This window comes from Myxocyprinus asiaticus, chromosome 33, assembly GCF_019703515.2.
Source record: "Myxocyprinus asiaticus isolate MX2 ecotype Aquarium Trade chromosome 33, UBuf_Myxa_2, whole genome shotgun sequence".
Taxonomy (NCBI): Eukaryota; Metazoa; Chordata; class Actinopteri; order Cypriniformes; family Catostomidae; genus Myxocyprinus; species Myxocyprinus asiaticus.
Window position 1 is genome coordinate 38,417,245 of NC_059376.1, and position 25,476 is coordinate 38,442,720.

The following is a 25,476-nucleotide window of genomic DNA, read 5'->3' on the forward strand; positions in this document are numbered from 1 at the left end:
ATACACATTTTAATGCCCATTTTGAGTGTATGCAAGTTCTTATACATAAGGCCCCTGGTCAGAATTTCAATAAAAGTTTTCAGAGCTTGATGAGCATCTAAAACAGAGCATATAAAGAAGTTAACACTTTCTCCTATGCCAGTAGAAGGTAATTAATGAACATATTTACCAGTTCAGCACACATTAACACCAAAACAAAGTCATAATTATATGAGTGGAAAAACTCAGCCTTGACTTTTCAAATTTGGGGAGTGTCGATTTAAGGATCATGGCAATTGTTAATGGTAATAATCCAGTTTTACTTTTGGATTTTGACTATAGAGTTTAGTTTGTATACATTTTTGTACTGTTAATGAAAAATAACAATAAAGCTTGCCGGAAAATAAGACTCATTCAGCTAGTTAATGAAGCGACAGGCTTGTGCAACAAAACTACATTTCCCAATGTTCTATGTAGTCAAATTGATAAAGCATTGATTACACATAATGTGTGGCTATGCTCTTCATTTTGTTGCATTGGTACTAAAAAAAGATACCTGTCCTTGCCAGTAAATGATAGAGACAAAGAAATGTAAAATTCAAAGTGGGTCTTTTCTTTCCTACTAAAATCACTTGAATATCCAACCTCAAAAGTATGAATTTTCCAGGACTTGAACGCACCATTAGCCTCAGGCACAATTCACTTTCAATGCATCTTTTTTTTTTCATCCAATTTTCTGACCAATGGCAAATGGAGGGTGTGTTTAGGATATCTGTTTGAAAACTGTTATTTTTGTAATGCCGCGGTGACACAGTGGTGCAAAAATTACACACTTCACCTTTATGAGATATGACACTAAGAAGAAAGGGAAAGTTAAAAAACAGAAAAAAGGGCATGGACTTTTAAACCAGAAACATGTGTTTGGCAAAAAATAAAATAAAATAAATGACATATTACAGACATGATGAAACAGGAACAAAAGTGAGAAACTTACCGTTTCGGGGAGATAAATGGGACGCAAAGCAAAAGTACCGCAAACACTTCTGCATACAGAAATGTAGCCACGGCCGTCCACTGAAGACTCATTGCTGCAACCTGCAAGTCTATGAGATATCAGCAATGATCAGTCTAGCTTTACCTTAAAACACGAGTCATAAAAGGAACTTTATTATTGGCAGGCTCTGATCAATACACAGCCTAACTTCACAAGATTAGGGAAAATTACATTTAGCAGAGGTCTTGCAATAATTGCTGGTGTATAAAATATCCAGAACTGAATCAATAGCACCATCTTACGTCTACCAAGGAGAACCCCACCACAAGATGAGCCCATATTTCCAGGCCTTTGCAGATTTCGAAACATGATCAATAACCAAGGCATGACAAATTCAGGGAAAACTACTCCCTTATAGGTTTGCAGTGAATCAGCCCAACTGGTAAAGTCTAGGATTGACATTAGACACAAAATCTCCACATTCAAGAGAAAATTCGAGCAAGACCGGTTGGTATGACATAATGCTGCTGTAATGATCAAATTACCCTGATACAAAGACAAAAGGGCAGAATATCATGATTTCACACCTAGCTTTTTGTTCAAGAGGTGAGGAATGAATAATTACATGCAGATATAAATGAATCAAATATTTGCATGCATGAATTAGAAATTATTCCTAGCACGAAAACGTCATCTTAGACAGGCTTCAAATTAAATCACCATCTGATTTTAAATAACAAGATAATAATGGAAGTATATCTGAAAAATGTATAAAAGCGGGAATACATTTGTAAACAAACACGTTTCTCTTAGATTATCTGCAGTACACGCCCACTTTATTGCACTATTAAGAGCGCTAACTAGGTCTCAACGTAGACTAAAACAATAAAGGAGTTAAAACTTACAGAATCTGAAGTAAAAGCAGAATTGTTCGCAAAAAAAGCCCTGCAGAAATCTGTTAAACTTCTGCTACACCCCAAATTAATTCTACTTCTCAATAATCTGCTTCCGGTATACGTGCCAACTCACTCTAAAGACGCAATGACAACTTCCGGTGCGTATGGTGGATTGGGAAAGCGTCATGCTAGTGTAAAATTAAGTTAAATTTAATTAAATACGTGACAAAAATGGGACTTGATATATGAGTCAGATTCATTTATGATTTTATGATCCTACACTGTTCGTGGATTCAAATAGTAAGGCATTTATTGATATTAAAAAAAAAAACAGATTCACATATTGCACAAATAAATACACTGCAAAAAGCATTAGCAACAAACATTTTCACATTTGCATGTCAACGACGCAGACTGTGTTTATTTTGTCTATTCAAAACACACATACTACCATATTATATTTATTTATATTTTTGACCCTTGTGCGACCTTCGTGACAAAAAAAAAAAAAAAATTCCGATCATTTTGGCTGTGTTAATGCCAACGGTATAAATTTAGCCAAAGGTGCGTATTTTTGGGGGGCTTTTGATATTTCAACCTCAGTTCCTATAATACATCTACAATACACTATGTACACAAAATAGTTACACTCAGGACCTTAAGGACAAAAATGTCCCCATTGAAACCCATTAAAACTGCAATATTTGATCCCAGTGCCAGTAAAGCATAAAATCATGAATTATATGATATTGTGCTTTCATTCCGGAGCCCTGGCTTCAAAATTATTATATATATATATATATATATATATATATATATATATATATATATATATATATATATATATATCCACAAGATGGCGCCACTTTTCTCATGTTTAGCCTATGGAGCAAATACATGCTTTTTTCCTATTTTCTGTTTGCTGTATTATAGAGCACTGCAGGCCAATTGAATAAATGGTGCAGCTAAAATTGTGTGGGTGTGTTGGTATGGATGTCAGAGTGTGTTTTGTATGTGTGTATTGAGAAATGTATGTGTGTGTGTGTGTGTGTTTGTGTTTGTGTAAAAAACAACAGTGGCGTTATGTAAACAAACTGGCATTTAGAGGGTTAAAATCCTGAAAATGAATGAATATTTGGTCTTTATGATCAGCACTGATGTTGGTTAAAAAAATCTATTTCAGTGAAAGTGGAAAATAATATTAATATATAATATTTTTATGGCAGTTTTTTGATGCAGACATTTTTGTCCTATTAGGACCTCTTAGTTTTTTTTTTATTGACACACAAGGGTTAAAATAATAAAAAAAAAATATTCTATATTATTTTTAGATCAAATCTCTTAATCAAAATTGTTTTCCCTCTCAAAAGGTTGACAGATGTTCGCTCATGACACTGGAGAATTTTTGACAGACAAACCTAATGCTGCTCGTGTATTCTTAAGACAGATACAAATATTTTAAAAATATTCTCTAAAAATATGTTTGTTTTTGTCTATCCTGTTTAACATAATACAGTTGAAATGTATAAGAGATAAAAGCACATAATATCATTCTAACGGGAATAAACCTATGAATAAAAGAATAAATAATTAGACATTTAGACAAAATATTAACGAAGGCAAGCAAATGATTTCATAATAAGGCAGCACCTTTTGAATTCCGCTTGATAAGACCACTTAATAACGGACATATTCATTCTTTTACTTTTCCAACTCTGGCAAACAAAATACTATAAAGTTTTCTACTGTTTACATTATTATCAGAGCTTCAGTCAGTCATATGAAATGCATAACATTAGTGAGGTATTTGTATAAATATGTGATTCCATCAATCAGCAAAATGTATTTTTCAACAAATACCAAGTACCATCAGTTGTAAAACTGTTTAAAACTTTCAGAATAATTAAAGCACTTGAAATATAACCCTTTGGAAGTAGGGCAGAAGTATGTGAATTTCAGGTACAGTATGTTCTCCTCATCACTTCTTATGTGGACATTTCAAATTTCAGTTTCCTTTCTTCTTTCCAGGGGTCTTGGGACTAAAAGTAACAGAGAAGAGAGGGAAGATATTACGTGGTTAAAAAAAGAGAAATTGTTCATTATATACAGTACATCTGTGTTTGCTCGCAGTACTTGCCTGATTGTTTTTATACACTCAATAAGCTTATTTTTCAGATTTACGCATTTTGTAATGTTTAAAAATATTAAATTAATAAAACAAACCATTGTTTTTTATTTTATTTCATTGATGATTAATACATTAAATTTGATGGAATTATGTTATTAAACTGAAACGTGTAAAAAGAAAAAATAAGTGTACAAATTAATCAATGTTTTCTTAAATATCATGATAGTATAAAATACTGTGCAGTTCTAAACATTTAAAACATGTACCCTGCAATCTCAAAATGCCACTTTATGACATGTATATCTTAAGTGTTTTGCGGTATGAAGTACATTTTCATTACATAAAAGGTATATTCTCACCATTTAGCAGGATCAAAGATTGCTTTTGTTAGTAGTTAGTATGCACCCATGCACTGTGCAGAATCACCTCTGATAACCTGTTCTGTTTGCTGGCCCATTTTGGATGTCAGCATGTGCCCCAAAAAGCCTGTTTCATGTTTAAAAGTTTGTATAGAACAAAACTTTGCATTTGAATGGGATTTTAAGCTACAGTGGGGAAGTTTGACTATAAAGAAGCCAACTAAAGTAGTCAATAACGAGTGAAAGGTTAACAAAATGCCTTATGAAACAATGAATGTAAGCTTAACTATTTTCTTATGTATATTAACCTTTAGGTTTGCTCTACAGTGATTTGCTCAACTATTGCTTACCTTTAAATGAATAGTTCACCCATCATAATTCTCTCATCATTTACGCACCCTCATGCCATGCCAGATTTGTATGCCTTTCTTTCTTCTGCTGAACACAAAGATTTTTTGAAAAATATCTCAGCTCTTTTGGTCTCTTCAATGCAAATGAAAGGTGACCAGAACTTTGAAGCTCCAAAAAGCACATAAAGGCAGCATAAAATAATCCATAAGACTCCAGTGGTTAAATCCATGTCTTCAGTAGTGATGTGATTGGTGTGGATGAAAAACAGTTTAAAATGTACGTGCTTTTTACTATAAATTGTCCTCTCTGCTCAGTAGGGGGCGATATGAACAAAGAATGCGAATTGCCAAAACAAAAGAAGAATGTGCAACTGAAAGTGGACATTTATAGTAAAAAAAGGACTTAAATATTGATCTGTTTCTCAGCCATACCTATAATACCGTCATATGGATTACTTTTATGCTGCATTTAAGTGCTTTTTTAGGCAAGTTCTTGCCACCATTCAATGCAAGCTCAAAAAAAAAAAAGCACATAAAGGCAGTATAAAAAGTAATCAGAGCTGAAATATTCTTCTGAAAATGTTTTTAACAATTTTTGTATTATCTTTATCTCTTTTTTATTATCTATAATTAAAGTGTTTTTTTGTTAGTGTTCTGCAGAAGAAAGTAATACAGATCTGGGATGGCATGAGTAAATTGATGACAGAATTTTCATTTATGGGTGAACTATTTTTTTTTTAATCTAAGGCTCAGTCCCTAACTAGGCGAATCTCATACCAGTCAAAAACATTCCCGGGTCACATTTCCACAAAATCAAAAGCAAGACTAATACTAATTTGCTTAAAGAAAACAAAGCCTATACTCATTATTATAATGCAATGAATATAGTTTTCATTAATGCAATGAAAACAACGATATACTATATACGTGTATTACAGTCAGTAATTATATTAAAGTAAAAACAGAAAAAAGGGGCAAAAAAGGGATCAATGTAATTTCTTGTTTTTTCTTTCAATATAGAAAATGTGACCTAGACATGTTTTTGTGAGATTCCCACAATTTTGCGATCTATACGTTATAGAAATCATGTATTCGTATGTTTGATTTTGTTTTACACAGGCAAATACACACAATATTCATTTCTGAGGCTGATGTAAAAAACACAAATTCTATTCTCTATTGGATGTTTATTGTTAGCCTCAAGAAAGAGGCCACTATAAGAAATTAGCCATCAAGGGCTGTACTTTAACTTTTCACAAACTATTTACAATATTGAACATAATGCCAGAGACAGGGTTTGACAGAGGATGTACTTCTTGATTTATCATAAACCTGTGATGATGAAATCTTTGTCTTAGACTATTTCTGCAATAATAAAATTGAACAAATCTCAACTGGACATGTGCATTGTTTTGTATTGTTTACATACAATCATCTCTGCTCAAGATATTAAAATCAGATCTTCTGTTTTCACCAGTGAGCTAAAAAAAATATATATATATAAGAAAACAAAAGACAACATTTTCTGTTTACATAGTATCACAGGATTTTTCCAGAATGTTTCTTTTTTATTCACTAAAAATGCTTCCATCTTTTGCAACCCTAGTAATCATGATAATTCTGCTCTTTTATGGCCATCTATTGAGATACAACCAAAAGTGCTCATCAAAAACCATGGTAATAATCTCTCATAAACAAATATGAAAGATTTACATGAAGGTTAGCATTGCACAATGGTGTTTTGTGTCAGAATATGGCTTGTAGTAAATTCTCTCATCCCCAAACACACATACACCAACACACTCCTATATCTATATAACATAAATATATGTAGGCACACAAACACTTTAGCTGCCTGAGGCCACTCTGGCTCATTTGTTTCTTAAAATGTCTGATGTTTTCACATGATGGGGTTTAAGAATCAGCTTGGAGCCTCTTTTACAGTTATAGGGATCTACCAAACCTACAATTTTGGATTTAAAGTCGACATGAAACAGCATTCGCAACCCATTTACCCCATACTGTAGTTTTGATGGTGGCCTTTGTAAAAAAAAAAGGAAACAATCATTGTGGACCACGTTTCTTCTTCTAAAACTGTGAAGAGACCACCTAAATTTATTGTTCAGATGTTTAGAAATCATACAGCACTAAACCAAGTCATCTTAAGTTTATATGAATTATAACATGTATTTTAACCCTTTGAGAGCGATAAAAGCAATTTACCTACACTTCCCTAATCCCTATGTGTTCCATCACCATTTGGTCACCAAATACAGCTATGTGCTCTGGTGAGCATATTTTGTACTCCAAGATTAAAAGAAAACATACATTTTATATCAGGACGCTCTCTCAAAGTGTGTGGGGATTTACTGAGAACAATTTTGGCATATTTATATCAAATATTAGCACAAAATCATTTGTACAACACATAAGAGAAATAAACAAATCTTGATTCATTTTTTGCATCATAAAAAGAAGATATAATATTTTGATATTATTTACAGTGTAAGAACTATACTAACATTGGTAGTTACCATTCAGTCACATGTGGGTTGAGAAAGGCACAGCATTAACCATTGCTATTGGTTGGTTAAGCAAAACTTGTCTCCTTCACACAATGACACGTATATGCACACATGGGACAACAGCCCTCATTAAGGTGCCATTTGGATAGAAAATGACCAGGTTAGCCAGATCTAGTACAGAAAAAGCTGCAAGATGAAAATGTCAAAGACAAAGGTTGTAAAGCCAGAATTGAATTGCATTATGTCCCGAATGCAAACTGCAAACAGTGTGTCAAGGGATTTCTCATTCTACTAGTTCTGGAAAAAAACACTCTTCAGCATTTTGAGGCTTGTTAGTATTATTAGATTTCCAATACATTAAATGCCACTTTGCAAATTAAATTATAATAACATTAGTGTAGCACCATGTCAATTAGTTAAAACATTGCATTATGTATAAAGAGGACTTATGGAGATAAATAATTAATATGAACTTCATAACCTACATTGTAACTGCATGAAACAGATTTGAAAGATTCCTTTGTCTGGCTCTATTGGGCATCTTTTTAGCACTCTGCTGTTATTATAGGCCTCCACCTCCCAAAATCACTTACTATCGGAGTGAACTCAACAAACAAGCAGCAAAGTGCCGCATGACTGCTAAAGCTACAAATGCATCAAAAGCTCTTTGCCAGTGAACAAATAAACCTTAGAACTTCATATCACACAAATATATGTATTGCCATGTTTTCCTTCCTCGATGTACTAAAGTGTAAACATGGTAGACATTTACGTGGCTTTTCTTAATCAATATATTTTCTTTCAATTTTAAATATATAAGAAAATTATTTTAGCAAAGTGCTTTAATTCACACATGTAGCAGTTGCATTTGGTAAATCTCACCAAAACCTGTCAAGAACAAGTTTATAATTCACCCAAAAATACATTTTTCATTTTCTTTTTCAAAAGAAAAAAAATGTATAAGAAATATAATATAATTAATATTGCAAAAATAAAATCTACTAAGAAATATTTAGCATGAAGAAAATCTTCTTTTTATGACAATAAAGTAATATTGTGTGTGTGTGTGTGTATGTGTGTATATATATATATATATATATATATATATATATATATATATATATATATATATATATATATAAACATTTAAATATGATTTTAAATCACCATAATTAAAAACAAATCCAAATAAAATGATCAAATAAAAAAAAATCTGACTTTCATCACTGTATTTCAGTAATGAGAGTGAGATTTTGTTGCTTTAAAGTAATGAATATTTGGAGGGAGGTGTGCTTAATTGACATGAAAACCAAAAAAAAAAAAAAAATCTTACTGGTCCTAAAAACATAATTGGGTGAAATAGACCCAGACATTTCTTCGTGAGATTCACAATATGAGCTTTTAAAAATCTAGCCCAAAAATTAGAGCCCATTCCTTTGCTCAGTACTAGCACCCTAATGATTATGATTATGTCAAACTCTCCCCCAAGACTGCAGCATAGTAAGCTGTCTAACAAGAAAATGCTGCTAAAAGGAATAGTTCTCCCTCCAATATCAACTCTGTCATCATTTACTCACCCACAAGTTGTTCCAAACCCGTATGAAGGCAGACTGTTAGTCTCAGTCACCATTCACTTTAAATTTACGGAAAAAGTGACAGAATCTAACATTCTGCCTAACATCTCACTTTGTGTTCCACAGAAGAAAGGAACTCTTGATGTGTTTGGAAGAACATGAGGGTGAGTAAATTATGACAGAATTTTCATTTTTGGGGTAAACTATCCCTTAAAGGCAAACAGGGAGGCGAGGTGAAGAAATTTGAAAACTGATACCACAGCTTTTGGTTTTAAAAAAGTAAAGAAAATGCATGGAAACCTCAGGGGCTGACTGCCACGTTCATAAATGACATAGCTTGTAAACACTTGAGGAACTCTCGTGTTTAGTGTTCATGAAAGCACTACGACCCCAAAGACAACTCTGCAGTAGAAAATGACACCTTCACAACAGCAGAACCCAAAACCCCACAGCAGCAGAAAGAAACAGAGCGGAGAGAGTTAGGATGTTCAGCGAGAGAGGTAAAGGATGATTAATGGGACTTAAAGGGATAGTTCACCCAAAAAACTAAAAGAAATATGACATAATTTACTCTCCCTTACGTCGTTCCAAATGTGTATGACTTTCTTTTGTGGAAAGTCATACAGGTTTGAAATAACATGAATTTTAAATACTTTTTAGAATTTTTATTTTTGGGTGAACTGAACCTTAAAAAGGAAGAGGATGTGGAAGGGGACACAGATAAGTTGCAGAAAGGTGGCTCAATTCATTTCACCAGCACTGACTTTGGGAGAAAAGCATCCAACTCTGAGTCTCCTCCTTTGTTGTGGCCCGACAAGGATGTGTTGGTACTGGAAGTGCTGTTGTTTGGTTTGGGGAGACTGTACATATAGACGGCACCTATAACCAGTCCTGCACCCAGCGTGAAGATCAAGTCCACGTGGAAACCAAATAGGTAGACGGACGTGATGGTAGATACGATGATGGAAAAAGAAGTAGCGAATCCTTTGAGAATATTGTCTGCGTATTTCACAACCACGGCCACCAGGAGGCCACCAAACGCTTGGTTGAAGATGACGCCCCACACCATGGGCGTGTAGCCAAACAGGAACCCTTTCTCGGCAATGGCGGCTCCATCATTCCACCAAAGGCCGAGAAGACCCAAAAGAGTCCCGAAGATACCGAGCTGCACGTTCCTCATCCACACAGAGGCCGAGCTGCCCTTCAAGATCTTCTCAAAGTAAACGCCGGCAAACCCAGACGACAAACAGGACACCACCACCGACACCAAGCCTTTGGCGTAGCTCTGGTTGGCACCGGTCAAAGCCTCCTTCTGTTTTCCGCCCTCTTGTTCCACCTGGACGATTGCCACACCGGCGAAGAGCAGCACTAGAGAGATCCATTGGACTTTAGAGAGACTCTTCCGCAGCATGAGAACTGAAAACAATGCTGTGGTCAAGATCTTCAGCTGATATGTGACCTACAGACAGACAGAGAGAGAGAGAGAGAGAGTTGTTATAGCGTCTCTGGTTTAAACTTCAGTAACAAAAATGGCCTTGGAGCTGGTCAGCTTGATTTATTTCAAAGAACCAATTCAAACTCTCTGTTCCAATGAATCAATTCAATGCTCGGATTCAAAAATTTGTGTGCGTCATCAGGGGTAAATTAATTTTAATTTTTCTTCTGTTATATGAAGGTCTCATTAAAACTGAATTGCAAACTTGTTACCAGGCCTTCTTCATTTCTTTTTGCCTATTATGTACAATTTTACGTTTAAAACTTGAATCATCTGAAGAGTGAAATAAAAAAACCATTGTCATATTTATTGAGTGATAATTAATATATACAGCTCAAAAGTTTGCATATCCTTGGAGAATTGGTAATATATGTACCATTTTTAAAGAAAACATGAGTGAGCAGGCAAAACACATAACTGTAGGTTATAACAGAATGGCACAATCATAAAACAAAACATGGCAACAATGACCCCTGTTCAAAAGTCTGCATACCCTTAGTTCTTAATACTGTGTATTGCCCCCTTTAGCATCAATGACAGCGTGCAGTCTTTTGTAATAGTTGTCTATGAGGCCCCAAATTCTTGCAGGTGGTATAGCTGCCCATTCGTTTTGGCAAAATGCCTCCAGGTCATGCAAAGTCTTTGGTCATCTTGCATGAACCGCACGTTTGAGATCTCCCCAGAGTGGCTCGATGATATTAAGGTCAGGAGACTGTGATGGCCATTCCAGAACCTTCACCTTTTTCTGCTGTAACCACTGGAGGGTCAACTTGGCCTTGTGCTTAGGGTCATTGTCATGCTGGAAAGTCCAAGAGTGTCCCATGCGCAACTTTTCGTGCAGAAGAATGCAAATTGTCTGCCAGTATTTTCTGGTAACATGCTGCATTCATCTTGCCATCAATTTTCACAAGATTCCCCGTGCCTTTAGAGCTCACACACCCCCAAAACATCAGTGAGCCACCAACATGCTTCACAGTGGGGATGGTATTCTTTCCACTATAGGCCTTGTTGACCCCTCTCCAAACATAGCACTTATGGTTGTTCTCGTCACTTCAAATTACAGTGTGCCAGAAGCTGTGAGGCGTGTCAAGGTGTTGTCAGGCATATTGTAACCGGGCTTTTTTGTGGCATTGGCACAGTAAAGGCTTCTTTCTGGCAACTCGACCATGCAGCTCATTTTTGTTCAAGTATCGTCGTATTGTGCTCTTTGAAACAACCACACCGTCTTTTTCCAGAGCAGTCTGTATTTCTCCTGAGGTTACCTGTGGGTTTTTCTTTGAATCCTGAACAATTCTTCTGGCAGTTGTGGCTGAAATCTTTCTTGGTCTACCTGACCTTGGCTTGGTATCAAGAGATCCCTGAATTTTCCACTTCTTAATAAGTGATTGAACAGTACTGACTGGCATTTTCAAGGCTTTGGATATCTTTTTATATCCTTTTCCATCTTTATAAAGTTCCATTACCTTGTTACGCAGGTCTTTTGACAGTTCTTTTCTGCTCCCCATGGCTCAGTATCTAGCCTGCTCAGTGCATCCATGTGAGAGCTAACAAACTCATTGACTATTTATACACAGACACTAATTGCAATTTAAAAAGCCACAGGTGTGGGAAATGAACCTTTAATTGCCATTTAAACCTGTGTGTGTCACCTTGTGTGTCTGTAACAAGGCCAAACATTCAAGGGTATGTAAATTTTGATAAGCACCATCTGGGTGATTTCTGTTATTATTATGATTTAAAAAGGAGCCAAACAACTATGTGATAATAAATGGCTTCATATGATCACTATCCTTAAATAAAAGTTTTTGCGTGATCAGTCATATTTTCAAAATCAATGCCAAAATTTCATTCTGCCAGGGTATGCAAACTTTTGAGCACAACTGTATATATATATATATATATTTTCTTTTTTTTTTATTACGACTGTCCCACAATTGTGCTGTCATTTCCAACACACCAAACAATTTTGCCCCCAATAATTGTTTTCAAAAGTCAGCAAAAGTGTCAGTGAAGATAAAACATTTGAATGTGATGTTTGAAGAAAACAATGAAAATTCAAAGTAAATATCACTTGTAAGCAGAATATTTTTATTGGGTGTCATTTCCAACCAAGCTGTAATATGTAAATGATGCAAAAAGTGTGAAAATATTATTTAATTGTGTGTATTTAGGATACATAAAAGGCTCTAAAATTAGCTAATTTAAATAAATAAATAAATTGGCAATTTAAAAAAAAACATAAATAAATAAAATAAAATTTTAAACAGAATTTACATCACCATCATTTCCACCACAAAATTCTATTAAACACAATTTAAAGTTCAGTTTTAACAAGACTTTACTTACTAGAAGTCCACAGAGCTAAAAGTGTCTGAAGTTGAAGAAACACCCATATTCAAATGTTTTAGTAAATATATATGCAGGTAAATATTACTGTTAACTGTTATCTAGACCACTTAATAAACAAAAATGGGTCATTCATAAATCTGGCCAACCCACCCACAATTACATATCAACACCTTCAGCAAGTAGGTCAGAAGAAGACAAAATACAGAAGTCTAAAAAGAGATAATTTACATGAGGAAGTCTTAAAGGTACAGTACAAAAAAAAAGCCTGTTAAAGGTATAGCTCACGCAAAAATTATTATTCTTTCATCATTTACTCACCATTATGACATCTCAAATTGGTATGACATTATTTATTTTGTAGAAAACAAAGATTTGTGTTCTGCGGAGCACTTGCATGCATCAAGTGTGAGGAAGTGTATTCGATCTTCCAATCATGAATGTGCCAAAGAGACTGCAGATATCTTCACAATAAATCTCACCCAAAACTGATTATATTACTTCAGAAGACATGGATAAAACCACTGGAGTCATATGGATTACCTTTATGCTGCTTTTATGTCCTTTTTGAAGATTGAACATTTTGGACCCAACTGACTTACAGTGGTGTGAAAATGTGTTTGCCCCCTTCCTGATTTCTTATTTTTTTGCATGTTTGTCACACTTAAATGTTTCAGATCATCAAACAAGTTTAAATATTGGTCAAAGATAACAAGTAAACACAAAATGCAGTTTTTAAATGAAGGTTGTTATTATTAAGGGAAAACAAAATCCAAACCTACATGGCCCTGTGTGAAAAAGTGTTTGCCCCACCTGTTAAAACATAACTTAACTGTGGTTTATCATGCCTGAGTTCAATTTCTCTAGCCACACCCAGGCCTGATTACTGCCACACCTGTTCTCAATCAAGAAATCACTTAAATAGGACCTGCCTGACAAAGTGAAGTAGACCAAAAGATCTTCAAAAGCTAGACATCATGCCGAGATCCAAAGAAATTCAGGAACAAATGAGAAAGAAAGTAATTGAGATCTATCAGTCTGGAAAAGGTTATAAAGCCATTTCTAAAGCTTTGGGACTCCAGAGAACCACAGTGAGAGCCATTATCCACAAATGGTGAAAACATGGAACAGTGGTGAACCTTCCCTTGAGTGGCCGGCCGACCAAAATTACCCCAAGAGCGCAGCGACGACTCATCCAAGAGGTCACAAAAGACCCCACAACAACATCCAAATAACTGCAGGCCTCACTTGCCTCAGTTAAGGTCAGTGTTCATGACTCCATCATAAGAAAGAGACTGGGCAAAAATGGCCTGCATGGCAGAGTTCCAAGATGAAAACCACTACTGAGCAAAAAGAACATTAAGGCTCGTCTCATTTTTGCCAGAAAACATCTTGATGATCCCCAAGACTTTTGGGAAAAGTTGGAACTTTTTGGAAGGTGTGTGTCCCATTACATCTGGCGTAAAAGTAACACCGCATTTCAGAAAAAGAACATCATACCAACAGTAAAATATGGTGGTGGTAGTGTGATGGTCTGGGGCTGTTTTGCTGCTTCAGGACCTGGAAGACTTGCTGTGATAAATGGAACCATGAATTCTGCTGTCTACCAAAGAATCCTGAAGGAGAATGTCCGGCCATCTCTTTGTGACCTCAAGCTGAAGCGAACTTGGGTTCTGCAGCAGGACAATAATCCAAAACACACCAGCAAGTCCACCTCTGAATGGCTGAAGAAAAACAAAATGAAGACTTTGGAGTGGCCTAGTCAATGTCCAGACCTGAATCCTATTGAGATGCTGTGGCATGACCTTAACAAGGCAGTTCATGCTCGAAAACCCTCCAATGTGGCTGAATTACAACAATTCTGCAAAGATGAGTGGGCCAAAATTCCTCCACAGCGCTGTAAAAGACTCACTGCAAGTTATCGCAAACGCTTGATTGCAGTTGTTGCTGCTAAGGGTGGCCCAACCAGTTATTAGGTTTAGGGGGCAATCACTTTTTCACACAGGGCCATGTAGGTTTGGATTTTGTTTTCCCTTAATAATAACAACCTTCATTTAAAAACTGCATTTTGTGTTTACTTGTGTTATCTTTGACTAATATTTAAACTTGTTTGATGATCTGAAACATTTAAGTGTGACAAACATGCAAAAAAATAAGAAATCAGGAAGGGGGCAAACACTTTTTCACACCACTGTATATTGCACAGACACACACACACATACGATGTCTCCAAAAGTTTTGGTTTGTGTTCCACATAAGAAAGAAAGTCATATGTGTTTGAGACAGCATAATGGTGAGTAAATGATGAGAGAATTACAATTTTGATATATACAGTTTATAGCCATTTATAGATACATAAAGTATGGCTATCTAATCTAATATCTCTATCTATTTATCTATCTATCCTAATGGTACAAAAATGTTGAATATGGCTCCTTTAAAGTGAAAAGAAAAAAGTGAGTGATAAGAAAAGTGTGAGATGTGGGGCAGTCTCACCTGGAAAGTGGCTGCAGGTAGATTAGAAATGGCCACATACTGCAGGTTGTTTTGTAACGTGTAGATGAGGGATGGCACTGCTAACTTCAGTGTGTCTGAATACTGTACGACTATAGAGTCATACAGCAATATTGCAAAGTTCTTCACATTACCTGTATTTATAAAAAATAAGAAAACTAATCACACACAGACTTCTGTGAATACAATACTGCCTCCTAAAACAAAATGTATTAAAGCAATAAGCCACGAGAGGCCATGTGTTTGTGTTTTTACTACTGTTAACAGGGATTTTAGTGATAAAATAAAAAATGGTGGCAGCATGGCAGCAACAGCAATATGATACAAGTCACCAATGTTCAATAAATAATGACATTTATGGTGGGCCTGGGTAGCTCAGTGGTAAAAGACGCTGGCTACCACCCCTGGAGTTCGCTAGTTAGCTAGTTCGAATCCCAGGGTGTGCTGAGTGACTCCAGCCAGGTCTCCTAAGCAACCAAATTGGCCCGGTTGCTAGGGAGGGTAGAGTCACATGGGGTTACCTCCTCGTGGTCGCTATAATGTGGTTCGTTCTCGGTGGGGAGCGTGGTGAGTTGAGTGCGGATGCCGCGGTGGATGGCGTGAAGCCACACGCATCAAAGTATGCCAGAATTTTGATTTATTATCATTTATAATATTTTAATAGTATACCTGATTTACATGTGTATAATAAATAACAGAAATTCCGAAACTATGGCCCGTGGGCCAAATGCGGCCCTCCGAAATGTATTGACCAGCCCACGGAACCACACCTTTCACACATTTTTACCAGCCCGCACTAGAAGTGTGTCACTGCTTTGGTGGCTTTTCATGCAGGTAAGACTGACTATAGTGTAGAGGTTGACCGATAGTGGATTTTCCCGATACCGATAACTAAGTTGGGCAGTACCTGCCGATAACCGATTAATCAACCGATAGTTTTTAAAATTGATCCTAATTGATAAAATAACACTCAAAATAAAATAGTGCTGAACTTTATGAACTTATATTCACATTTTAAAGTCAGTTGACTTTTGGTCCACAAGAGGGCGCAATAAATACATAAACCAAACAGCACCGTTACTTTATTGCATAGAACATTCCTCTGCTTGCAGTTAAAAAAAGAGCCTTTCATTTTCAACTAATGTGAATAAAATAAATAAATAAATGAATAAATAAATAAAATGTTTTAGTCGGTCCATATACTCAAATGTTAAATCAAAAGTAAAATGAGGGGGGAAACGCTTCAATAAACAGTTCACTTGGTGTTACACTTGCAATGATTCCTACTACTCCAGACTCAAGCTTCATAATAACAGCGAAATACCACATTGTTTTTTATTCATTACAGTAGTATGTAAAGTAGCAAAATTCACAGATAGCAGTGGTTTTCGGCTGAACTCATGGTGAAACGGCTCAGACTATGAGCGCAGGCCAGGGGCTGTTTAAATAGATGGAACAACTATACTGGAACGAACGCGAGGATCTCGAGACGCACATTTCCAAATTTGAACATCTTTCCTCACAAAGCATTTAAACAACTCTTTGCTGTACTACCTACTATAAGGGGCTGTTCACACCGAACGCTTTTGCAACCGTCCATTTGTTTTTCTATGTAAAAGCACGCTAGACGAACATTTTTGTTTCCATTTGTTTTTGTTTATTCAGTGTCTTGTGCAGGAGTGCTGTTTTTTAAATGTTGTGTCTAATTAAAAAGAACTTTAAAAGCATCTTGAGACACCTGCTTTCTGTTAAACTGTATTTGTTGCGCTGTGTCAAGCCTTTTATAGTGCAAGAATGTGATTGATCTGAAATCATCATATTACAGTGAGGATACAAAATGTTTTAATTGAAATCAGATATGTTTCTGATCTGTTTATATGTTTCTCTCAGCTGCATGAAGATATAAATTTGCTTACTCACGTCACTAGCTTTAAATATGCAACTTAGCTGGCTAACGAATGCATAAACGTGACCGGCTGGATATAAACTAATGCAAATAGATGGTAACAGATGGTAACAATCGTGACATTTAAACATTTGGGTAGGACTGTATTTTTGTCACATTGTTCTAACCGCTTGAGGTTAGCTTTAACTTTAGCGTCCTCTCAGCCTTGTCGGCAAACATACTGCTGTTCTCTACTAATGCAGCATCTAGTCAACATATTAATTACTTTATAATATGACAACGTGTACTGTAGTGTACTGTATACATACCTTTTCGTTGTTGATATTTTAAATCCACATCTGAAGTGTTCTGCTTCATGCAGTGTGCTGTCTCACGTGTCAAAACAAACACCACAAGGCATCAGTAAAGTGGTTTTTATTTCACCTCTAGAGGCCGCTCTCACTGTATAACGACAGTGGACACTTCCCAGCTGCTCCAGCATCGGATACAACGGGGAAAACTGTCGGTGTGGATTTTTGCAGATAACCGATAGTTCCAGAAATCTGTTATCGGTGCCGATTAACCAGCTAAATCGATATATCGGTCAACCTCTACTATAGTGTGAGCCAATAGCATTTGAGTGCGGGCTGTTAAGGAGGAGCATTTCATTGGTTTCATCCGCTGAACGAATACGCCCCTATGTTACATGTCTACAAATTACACTGCTTTTGTTTATTTCTAAAAAAGTATACCCATAATTACATCAGAAATGAATTTTCTCTCAATACACTAGCACTTGCAGAACTAAAAATGCAAATCATGAAGCCTATTGCATAAGTCTGATGCAGAAGTATAAACAGGCAGTATTAAAAATCATAAGAATTTAACTGATGAACGCACCTCTCTTCTGTATCAGGATGATAACCAGACAGGTAAGGACTTTAAGAACTTCTGCCATGACAACAGCTGAAGTGGTGAAGAAATGGTCTCCTGGCAACGTCCGCACATAGCGGATGCTGAGGATAAGCGACGCATTCTGGATCACCAGAATCGCCAAACTGATGTACTTCAACTTCTTATTAACTGCATGGGAACACAAGCATGAGACAACACAACATGAACCAACTTTTAAAGGATGTTCCAGGTTTAAAACAAGTTAACAGCATCTGTGGGATCTCAATTTGTAAAAAAGACCCATGTGCACAGTGATGCTTCCATTGTAGGCTTCCATTGTAAGTGCTTTGTTTTATCATACCGTGAAATTAGTCAAAATTATTATGTTAATCGCCAGCATGTCACAGATGCTGTCCAAGGAACTTTACTTTTAACCTGAAATGTTTCTTTAATAGGCACAGGAATGTCTGTAAGACTGCAAATCTAAAAATTTGTACTAGAAGGTCGAACTAACAGATCTGATTCTGAACCCTGACATACGTCAACATTGAGGCAACTTTCAACTTTTCTGAATGCCGGGGCACACCTGCACACGTCGACAGCAGAGCAATGTTTGCTCAACTCAAAGGCGACACCCTCTTTATAGATGGTTGATTGATTCATGCTGCTGCGTGGCATTGAAATAGCTTCCTGGCAAACAAGCTAAACTGGAAGTAGGCAGCATGTGTTCAGTTTGCACTGGAAAACCGGTATTTTAGATGTTCATCAAGTTCCACTGAAATAAAATGTCAAGCCATGCCTTTTTTACAAAAACAAAAAGGCAAGTCTTAAAATCTCAGGTTTCCAGGGACAGCCTACAGACACTACACACATGATATGAAAAGGAGTTGTGATCTTGTTTTGCCTGTTTTTAATGCTTTTATTCTGCAAAGAATGCCACTGTTGCACATTAATAGCCAGCAGTGCCATCCCACCCTCTTAAATCTCTATTCTGTCCATGTCAAACAACTGATAAATTATCATACACCCGCTGCCACACAGTCACTAAACATTTAAGACACGTTAAAAATATTCTGTGTGCAAAGTGTACATAAGAAAGGCAAGTTTCTTTGAACAGCATATTTTATACAGAGTGATCATTCAATGTTCTTTACATTGACAAATTACAGCCAAAATAGAACCAAGATTAAAAAAGCAAAGCGATAAAAGGAAAAGTAACAATGTGAAGTAAATCTTTGTCTAAAAAGAGAGAAAGGGAAAAAAATAAGAACAAAATAATTATTTGAAGCTTGATAAAACATACAAAGTAGGCCTAACAGTAATGGTACCACATGCTAATACTGTAGTACTGAATAGCCTAATTACCTATTAACATAAAAGTAGTTTGGTATTTCCCTTTTACTTCATGGTACATTAAAATATGTCATGGTTTTACCATTGTGTGCCATGTCCAAAATGACCATGGTAATACTACAGTACTGTTTTGTTAGAGATAGTTTCCCCTAAAATACCATTGTTACTTTTTATTGCTACTGTAAAATTAAAATAAATGAATATGGGATTTCACTCAAACAATGCAAAGTTTTGAGAATCATTTGTTTCTGTCTGGAATCTTTTTCTGTCATTGGTACTAAAGTTTTACTGTAGTACCAATAACTGTAGTCCCTTACAAAAAAGTACTGAGGCGGCACCATGATACAGTGAAGGCAACAGATGCTAATACCATGTTATTTGGATATACCATGGTACACTATGGTGTCTATATCACATACCAAAGTATTTACATAGTACTCCAATGTGCTTCAAAGTATACCATGGACTTACCATGGTGCATGTCCAAAAACGTGGTTTTACCATTGTTTGTGCTCAAAAAAGCATTGTATTCTAATGGAACATGTTCAAAAACATGGTATTACCATAGTACATGTCCATATATATGGCATTACCATGGTACGTGTCCAAAACCATGGTATTACTGTGGTACATGACCAAAAAAAGAAGGTATTACCATGATATATGTCCAAAAACAGGGTATTACCATGGCACATGCGCAAAAATACAGTATTACCATGGTACATGTCCAAACCATGGTATTACTGTGGTACATGACTAAAAAAATGAAGGTATTACTGTGATATATGCCCAAAAACACGGTATTACCATGGTACATGTCCAACAAAAAAATGGTATTACTATGGTTCATGTCTAAAAACATGGTATTACCATGGTACATGTCCAAAACAACATGGTATTACTGAGGTGCATGTCCAAAAAACATGGTATTTCCATGGTGCATGTCCAAAAAAAAAAAAAAAAAAAAAAACATGGTATTTCCATGGTGCATGTCCAAAAAAAAAAAAAAAAACATGGTATTTCCATGGTGCATGTCTAAAAAACATGGTATTTCCATGGTGCATGTCCAAAAAAAAAAACACAAAAAAACATGGTATTACCATGGTACATGTTCAAAATTATGGCATTAGCATGGTACATATTCAACAATACGGTATTACCATGGAAATTGTCCAAATAACATTGTATTACTATGGTACATGTCCAACAAAAATATGGCATTACTATGGTACATGTTCAAAAACATGGTATTACCATGGTGCATGCCCAAAACATGGTATTGCCATGATATGTCCACAAACAAATGGTATTATCATGGTACAAGGTGCAAAAAATGAAGTAAATATTACTGTCCCATTTGATACATTTGGATCTTACAGTCAAGCAACGTGTAACTAGGCAACCTGGGTTATCAATAAGCGATATTTTAGAGATCACAAAAGATGAGCAAGTTTATCAGGCTTACCTTCAGTCTGTCTGCTGGATATTGTTTTATCTTCACCATTTCTGTTTGGACTCTCACTGCTTGATGCCATCATCGTCAAACATGGATCTGATATCCACCCGCTCTTTCCACACACAACCACACAAACCCTGCTATTCTCGCTCGATTTGTGAAGAATGCAGAGGTTAATGGTGATTTCTCCACCGCTACGCCATGAAACAGCTCACAGGAGTCTGCAAATAAGGACTGAATGTTCAGTGGTGTACGAGGAAACTGTTGACGTCCCCACAACACAGCACAATAATTTCCCTGTTACCGTCAATGAGAGCAGCGACCAATCACACGATTACTTCTTCGCGGTGTTTTATGCTTCAAAACGCATTAGCGACATCTGTAGGGTTTAGTCGACTCTGACTATCAACCCCAACTGTTGATTCCATTTATTGTTACACTTCCCACCAATTAGTTTTTACTCCGGACGGGGTCAGATACTGAGTCGTTACAACAATAGAATCGATTAATCTACCAGAGTCGACTCCGATTTTAGAATCGAACTCTATACTAGATTCGACCCGATTTAGGGTTGGGGGGGATCATGGCCCCTAACCACATCCTCCACAGTTTTAGCAATAAATGCATTGAGTTAATATGCATTATTAATAAAAAATGTATATCCTTTCTTTTATGCTAAAATGATCACTTTCCTGACCCATGACTTATTAAAAAAAACAACAAAAAAAAAACATCATTTCTATGTTAAAAATATATTTATTTTAATTTTTTCGATTAGTTGTCTTCTTTATCTTATGTATACATTTTGGATGGTTTATACATATTTTTAATTTTTTTATATATATTTTTTTATATATTTGTTTATTTTTTTCCTTAACCTGTACTTGTCTTTATGATTGTATTCATACATTGTTTGATCTTATCGAACATTTATATAGAAAAAACTCCACAGTTTTACCACCATTTGTGGACTTTTCAGACGGTCCCTTACCACACCCTCCACAGTATTAGCACGTTTTAACACAATGTGTGGACTTTTCAGATGGTCCCTAGGCATATTTTCCAACTTATATCAATGTTAAATTGGCGATCTGGAACGAATTCACCGTGACACCATCTGACCAGCTTAAACACGGGACAAATCATGTCCCATATTGATTCAATACGGGAAGCATCATTTTATCTTTAAATATGGGACGATCCCGTATTTTACGGGACAGGTGGCAACCCTACTCCGATTAGGGTTGCCACCTTGGCCCTGTCAAATTCCTGGACACCCTATCAATAAAAAAAAAGCATCCAAGGGCTGGCTTTCAAACAAGCAATAAAACATTTTTATAACTGTTAGCTTCTTGTTTGATATGGATTTTTACAGCAAAACAGCATGTAATGAATTCAAACAATAAAATACACATATATTTTTTATTGTTTATAAGTAAAACATATTTACTTATTCTGTCCCTGAGCAATTTCAAGTTGAAGCTACCTTAAAAAAATAAGAAAAGTAGTTAGCTACACTACATTGAAACACTAGCTTTTTTAATACATATAACTATCAGTATTAAACAGTATTTGAACAGATACACGATGATGTAGTATTTTGCTAAATATTTATAAAAAAAGAAAAAAAAGAAGAAGAAGCAGAAGACGTGTAATGATGCGGTGGGTAATCTGCGTGAAATGCTCAAATGAATCATCCTTCAGTGGTTCATCTGCATGAATCATCCGAACAAAAAGATTGACTAAAATTAATCTGACTAATCAATAATAGAGTGAGGATGGTTTAGGAGAGCTTCGTATACATGAATCGTCCAAAAGAAACCTATTCTTCTCTTGGTAGGTGAACCTGGCAAGGCTGTCCTATCTCCCCTTTATTGTTCTGTCTTGTCCTAGAACCAGCAGCAGCCGCAATAAGAAAAGAGGATGGTTTTCCTGGTATTGTAGCAGGAGGTTTGGTGCATAAACTTCTACTGATATATTATTGTTTGTCTCCGACCCTAGTAGATCTATGCCTAGCCGCGATAGAATTATTAATTCATTCTCCAAATTTTCAGGATATAGGGTGAATTGGTCTAAATCGGAAGCTCTTGCTCTGACAGCATATTGCCCTGCCACGGCTTTCCAACCTGGTGCCTTTCAATGGCCCAAGCAAGGCATTAAGTATTTAGGCATTTTATTTCCAGCAAATTTGAGAGATTTAGTTAATTAATTTTGACCAATTAATGAAAAGGTTCTCGTGTGATGTTGATAGGTGGGCTTCACTACATTTGTCTATGGCAGGGAAGGTCAATGTTATAAAAATTAATTGTATCCCAAAATTCAATTATCTACTACAGTCTCTCCCTCTAGAAGTTCCTCTTTCTTATTTTAAACAATTTGATAGAATATCTAAGTCTTTTGTTTGGAATGGTAAACGACCTCGGTTGCATTTCAGTCGGTTACATAGAACAATTGACAAAGGAGGTTTAGGACACCTGGCCCATTGGTCTCTTCCACTTGAGAGAGCCCCTCCCTGGTACTACATTGAACAAGCAGTCCTTGCCCCAATCTCACCATTGTAAAGTCTTTCTATCAAATTGCCTAGAGAAGTGAAAATGCATCCCATTATTTCACACTTACGTTTAGTATGGTCAAAGGTTTCCTGTATGTTCAATTTTGATATTTACCTAAATGTTTCCTCAAGCATATGGCTGAACCCCAAATTGTGTATTAACAAGTCCCACTTTTGCTGGAAAGAATGGTTGGAGAGGGGTGTTGCTACACTTGTTGACCTTTATGAAAACAGAGCCTTGAGATCATTTGAAAATATAACACTGCAATTTGTGATTGCTATGTGTCAATTTTTCAGGTATTTACAGTTGCGGCATTTAATTTATACTGTTTTTTGGGGTAGTACACAGCCCCCTAAAGCTGTATGGTTCTCAAGGCCTATGGAAAGGGGCATGAAGCATCAGTTTATCATCCCTCATTGATTCAGAGTCTTGGTGACAGGCCTTAACAGCTCTTAAGAGGTTATGGGAAAGAGATTTGAACCTAGTACTGGAGGATGGGAAGTGGGAAAGAATTTAAAAACAAATTATGTCTAGGGATGCAAGGGTACGCCTTATTCAGTTTAAGATTTTGCATAGTTTCTGTTGGACTCCCTTTAGATTGTTTAGGCTTGGTTTAAAAGACACACCTACCTGCTGGCGATGTCAGTTGAAGGAGGGAGACATAGCCCATGCTCTGTGGTTCTGCGCTAAGATTCAAGAATTCTGGTTAAGAGTCCAGAATTTTATATGTGAGATTTTAGATAATCAAATTTAATTTTTCCCCAGACTATGTATATTGGGTGATGGGGCGGTCATTAAAGTTGGTGACAAATATACAAAAAGCTGGGTCCAAACTAGTGTAATGATTGGCAGACAGATAATTCTTAAAGGATGGAAGTCAACTGGCACTCCCTCATTTCAAGAATGGTTCACCGAATTGGGCAGGGTGGCGGCATTTGAAAAGATGTCTGTGACAGGTATCTTGCTCTCTTTATTAAGGAAGAAGCAGGGTAAACAATCCACGCAGTCTTTTATTGACAGCACTTTTCAGTGTAACACAAAGTATTGGCTTTTCAGCACAACATGCACCAACAACACGAACTCGGCTGCGTGCGTCTCTTTCTCTCCCCTCCGGCAGCCTGGACACCCTTTTTATCCCCCTCCAGCTCTCACTGAAACACAAAACAGCTGTTAGAGATAATTTCCCACAGGTGTCAATCCTTACCTTTCTCCTTCTCCAGGCCTTGCTCTCCACAGACTTTGCTCGCCCACGGCCACATCACCACAATGTCATATAAGCAGCTTGGCAGATTAGACGTGTATGATAAGAAACGGGACAGGTATTTGGCTTTTCTGGAGAGCTCTCATTGAGGACCATGTGGAAAGAAACAGAATTGTGGTGGTAATTGTAAATTCAGTTCTTTGTGGATTTCTTTCTTTTCTCTTTGTTTGAGTATTTTCATATTTTTTCAGATATTTTCTTTGTTTGTTTGTTTATATGTGTGCATAGTGTAATTTAGTGTAACAGTGCAAACGTTGAATGGAACACAGCATAACCGTACTAGGGAGTCAGAATTCAGAATAGATATTTTCCAGGATAGACGGCGAAAACCCGGGACGGTCATGGAAAATGATGGATGCTTGGCAACTATCTGATAGGGCCAGTCAGAGTCGAGGAATCATTGGAGACTATTGAACTGTTTAGCCTTGATGTCAATTTGCAGGTGAATCTGGAAGGCTAATTCATCACAGGCAGTGGTGTATGTTTACTTTTTCCCCCAGGCTGTTTACGTATAATGACTTCTAAGGATCAATATATGTGTATACCCCTGGTATACCCACTTGTTTTGCTGCTTCAGAAGTCCTTAATCTACTGTTGTGTTAGTTTCCGTGTAACTGTATTGGATGTTGTTTTGTGAAACTGTCGATTCTTTGTTGTAATTGGTGTATTATTACATTAATTCTACCATTATATGCCCCTGACATCTGTTGTCACCACCGTCATCGACTGAGGGAATTCATGGAAGTGAGTGGAGAGAGAGTCGCTCTTAAGGTAAAGCAGTAGTATCAAGTAAAATTCATTAACAAAATTTGCCAAACGTCCCGTAAAATAAGGAATCATTTATTTAAGGGAAAAAATTGCATTCCGTATGAAATCCATACGCGATGCCATTTTTTCCGTATTTTAGTGTCACAC

The 25,476-nt window shown here is 36.3% G+C and overlaps 2 protein-coding genes across 2 annotated transcripts in view; both read right to left on the bottom strand.

The window, feature by feature from the left end:
• LOC127424620 (B-cell receptor-associated protein 31-like) overlaps nucleotides 1-2,004 on the bottom strand; it is a 37,841-nt gene extending 35,837 nt beyond the window's left edge. The window contains exons 1-2 of the mRNA XM_051669974.1: nucleotides 1,879-2,004; nucleotides 974-1,082 (exon numbers count right to left, since the gene is read on the bottom strand). Of these exons, the coding sequence (XP_051525934.1) occupies nucleotides 974-1,065 (92 nt within the window). The 5' untranslated portion in view covers nucleotides 1,066-1,082; nucleotides 1,879-2,004. The remainder of the gene's footprint in view (nucleotides 1-973; nucleotides 1,083-1,878) is intronic.
• Nucleotides 2,005-2,723: 719 nt separating this feature from the next.
• Nucleotides 2,724-21,040, bottom strand: LOC127424617 (UDP-galactose translocator-like). Its single transcript, XM_051669971.1, has 5 exons — nucleotides 20,758-21,040; nucleotides 17,946-18,128; nucleotides 15,143-15,294; nucleotides 9,570-10,264; nucleotides 2,724-3,908 (listed from the first exon to the last, which is right to left on the bottom strand). Exons 1-5 carry the CDS (start codon nucleotides 20,828-20,830, stop codon nucleotides 3,875-3,877), a joined length of 1,137 nt encoding a protein of 378 aa, XP_051525931.1. The 5' UTR covers nucleotides 20,831-21,040; the 3' UTR covers nucleotides 2,724-3,874.
• Nucleotides 21,041-25,476: the final 4,436 nt, after the last annotated feature.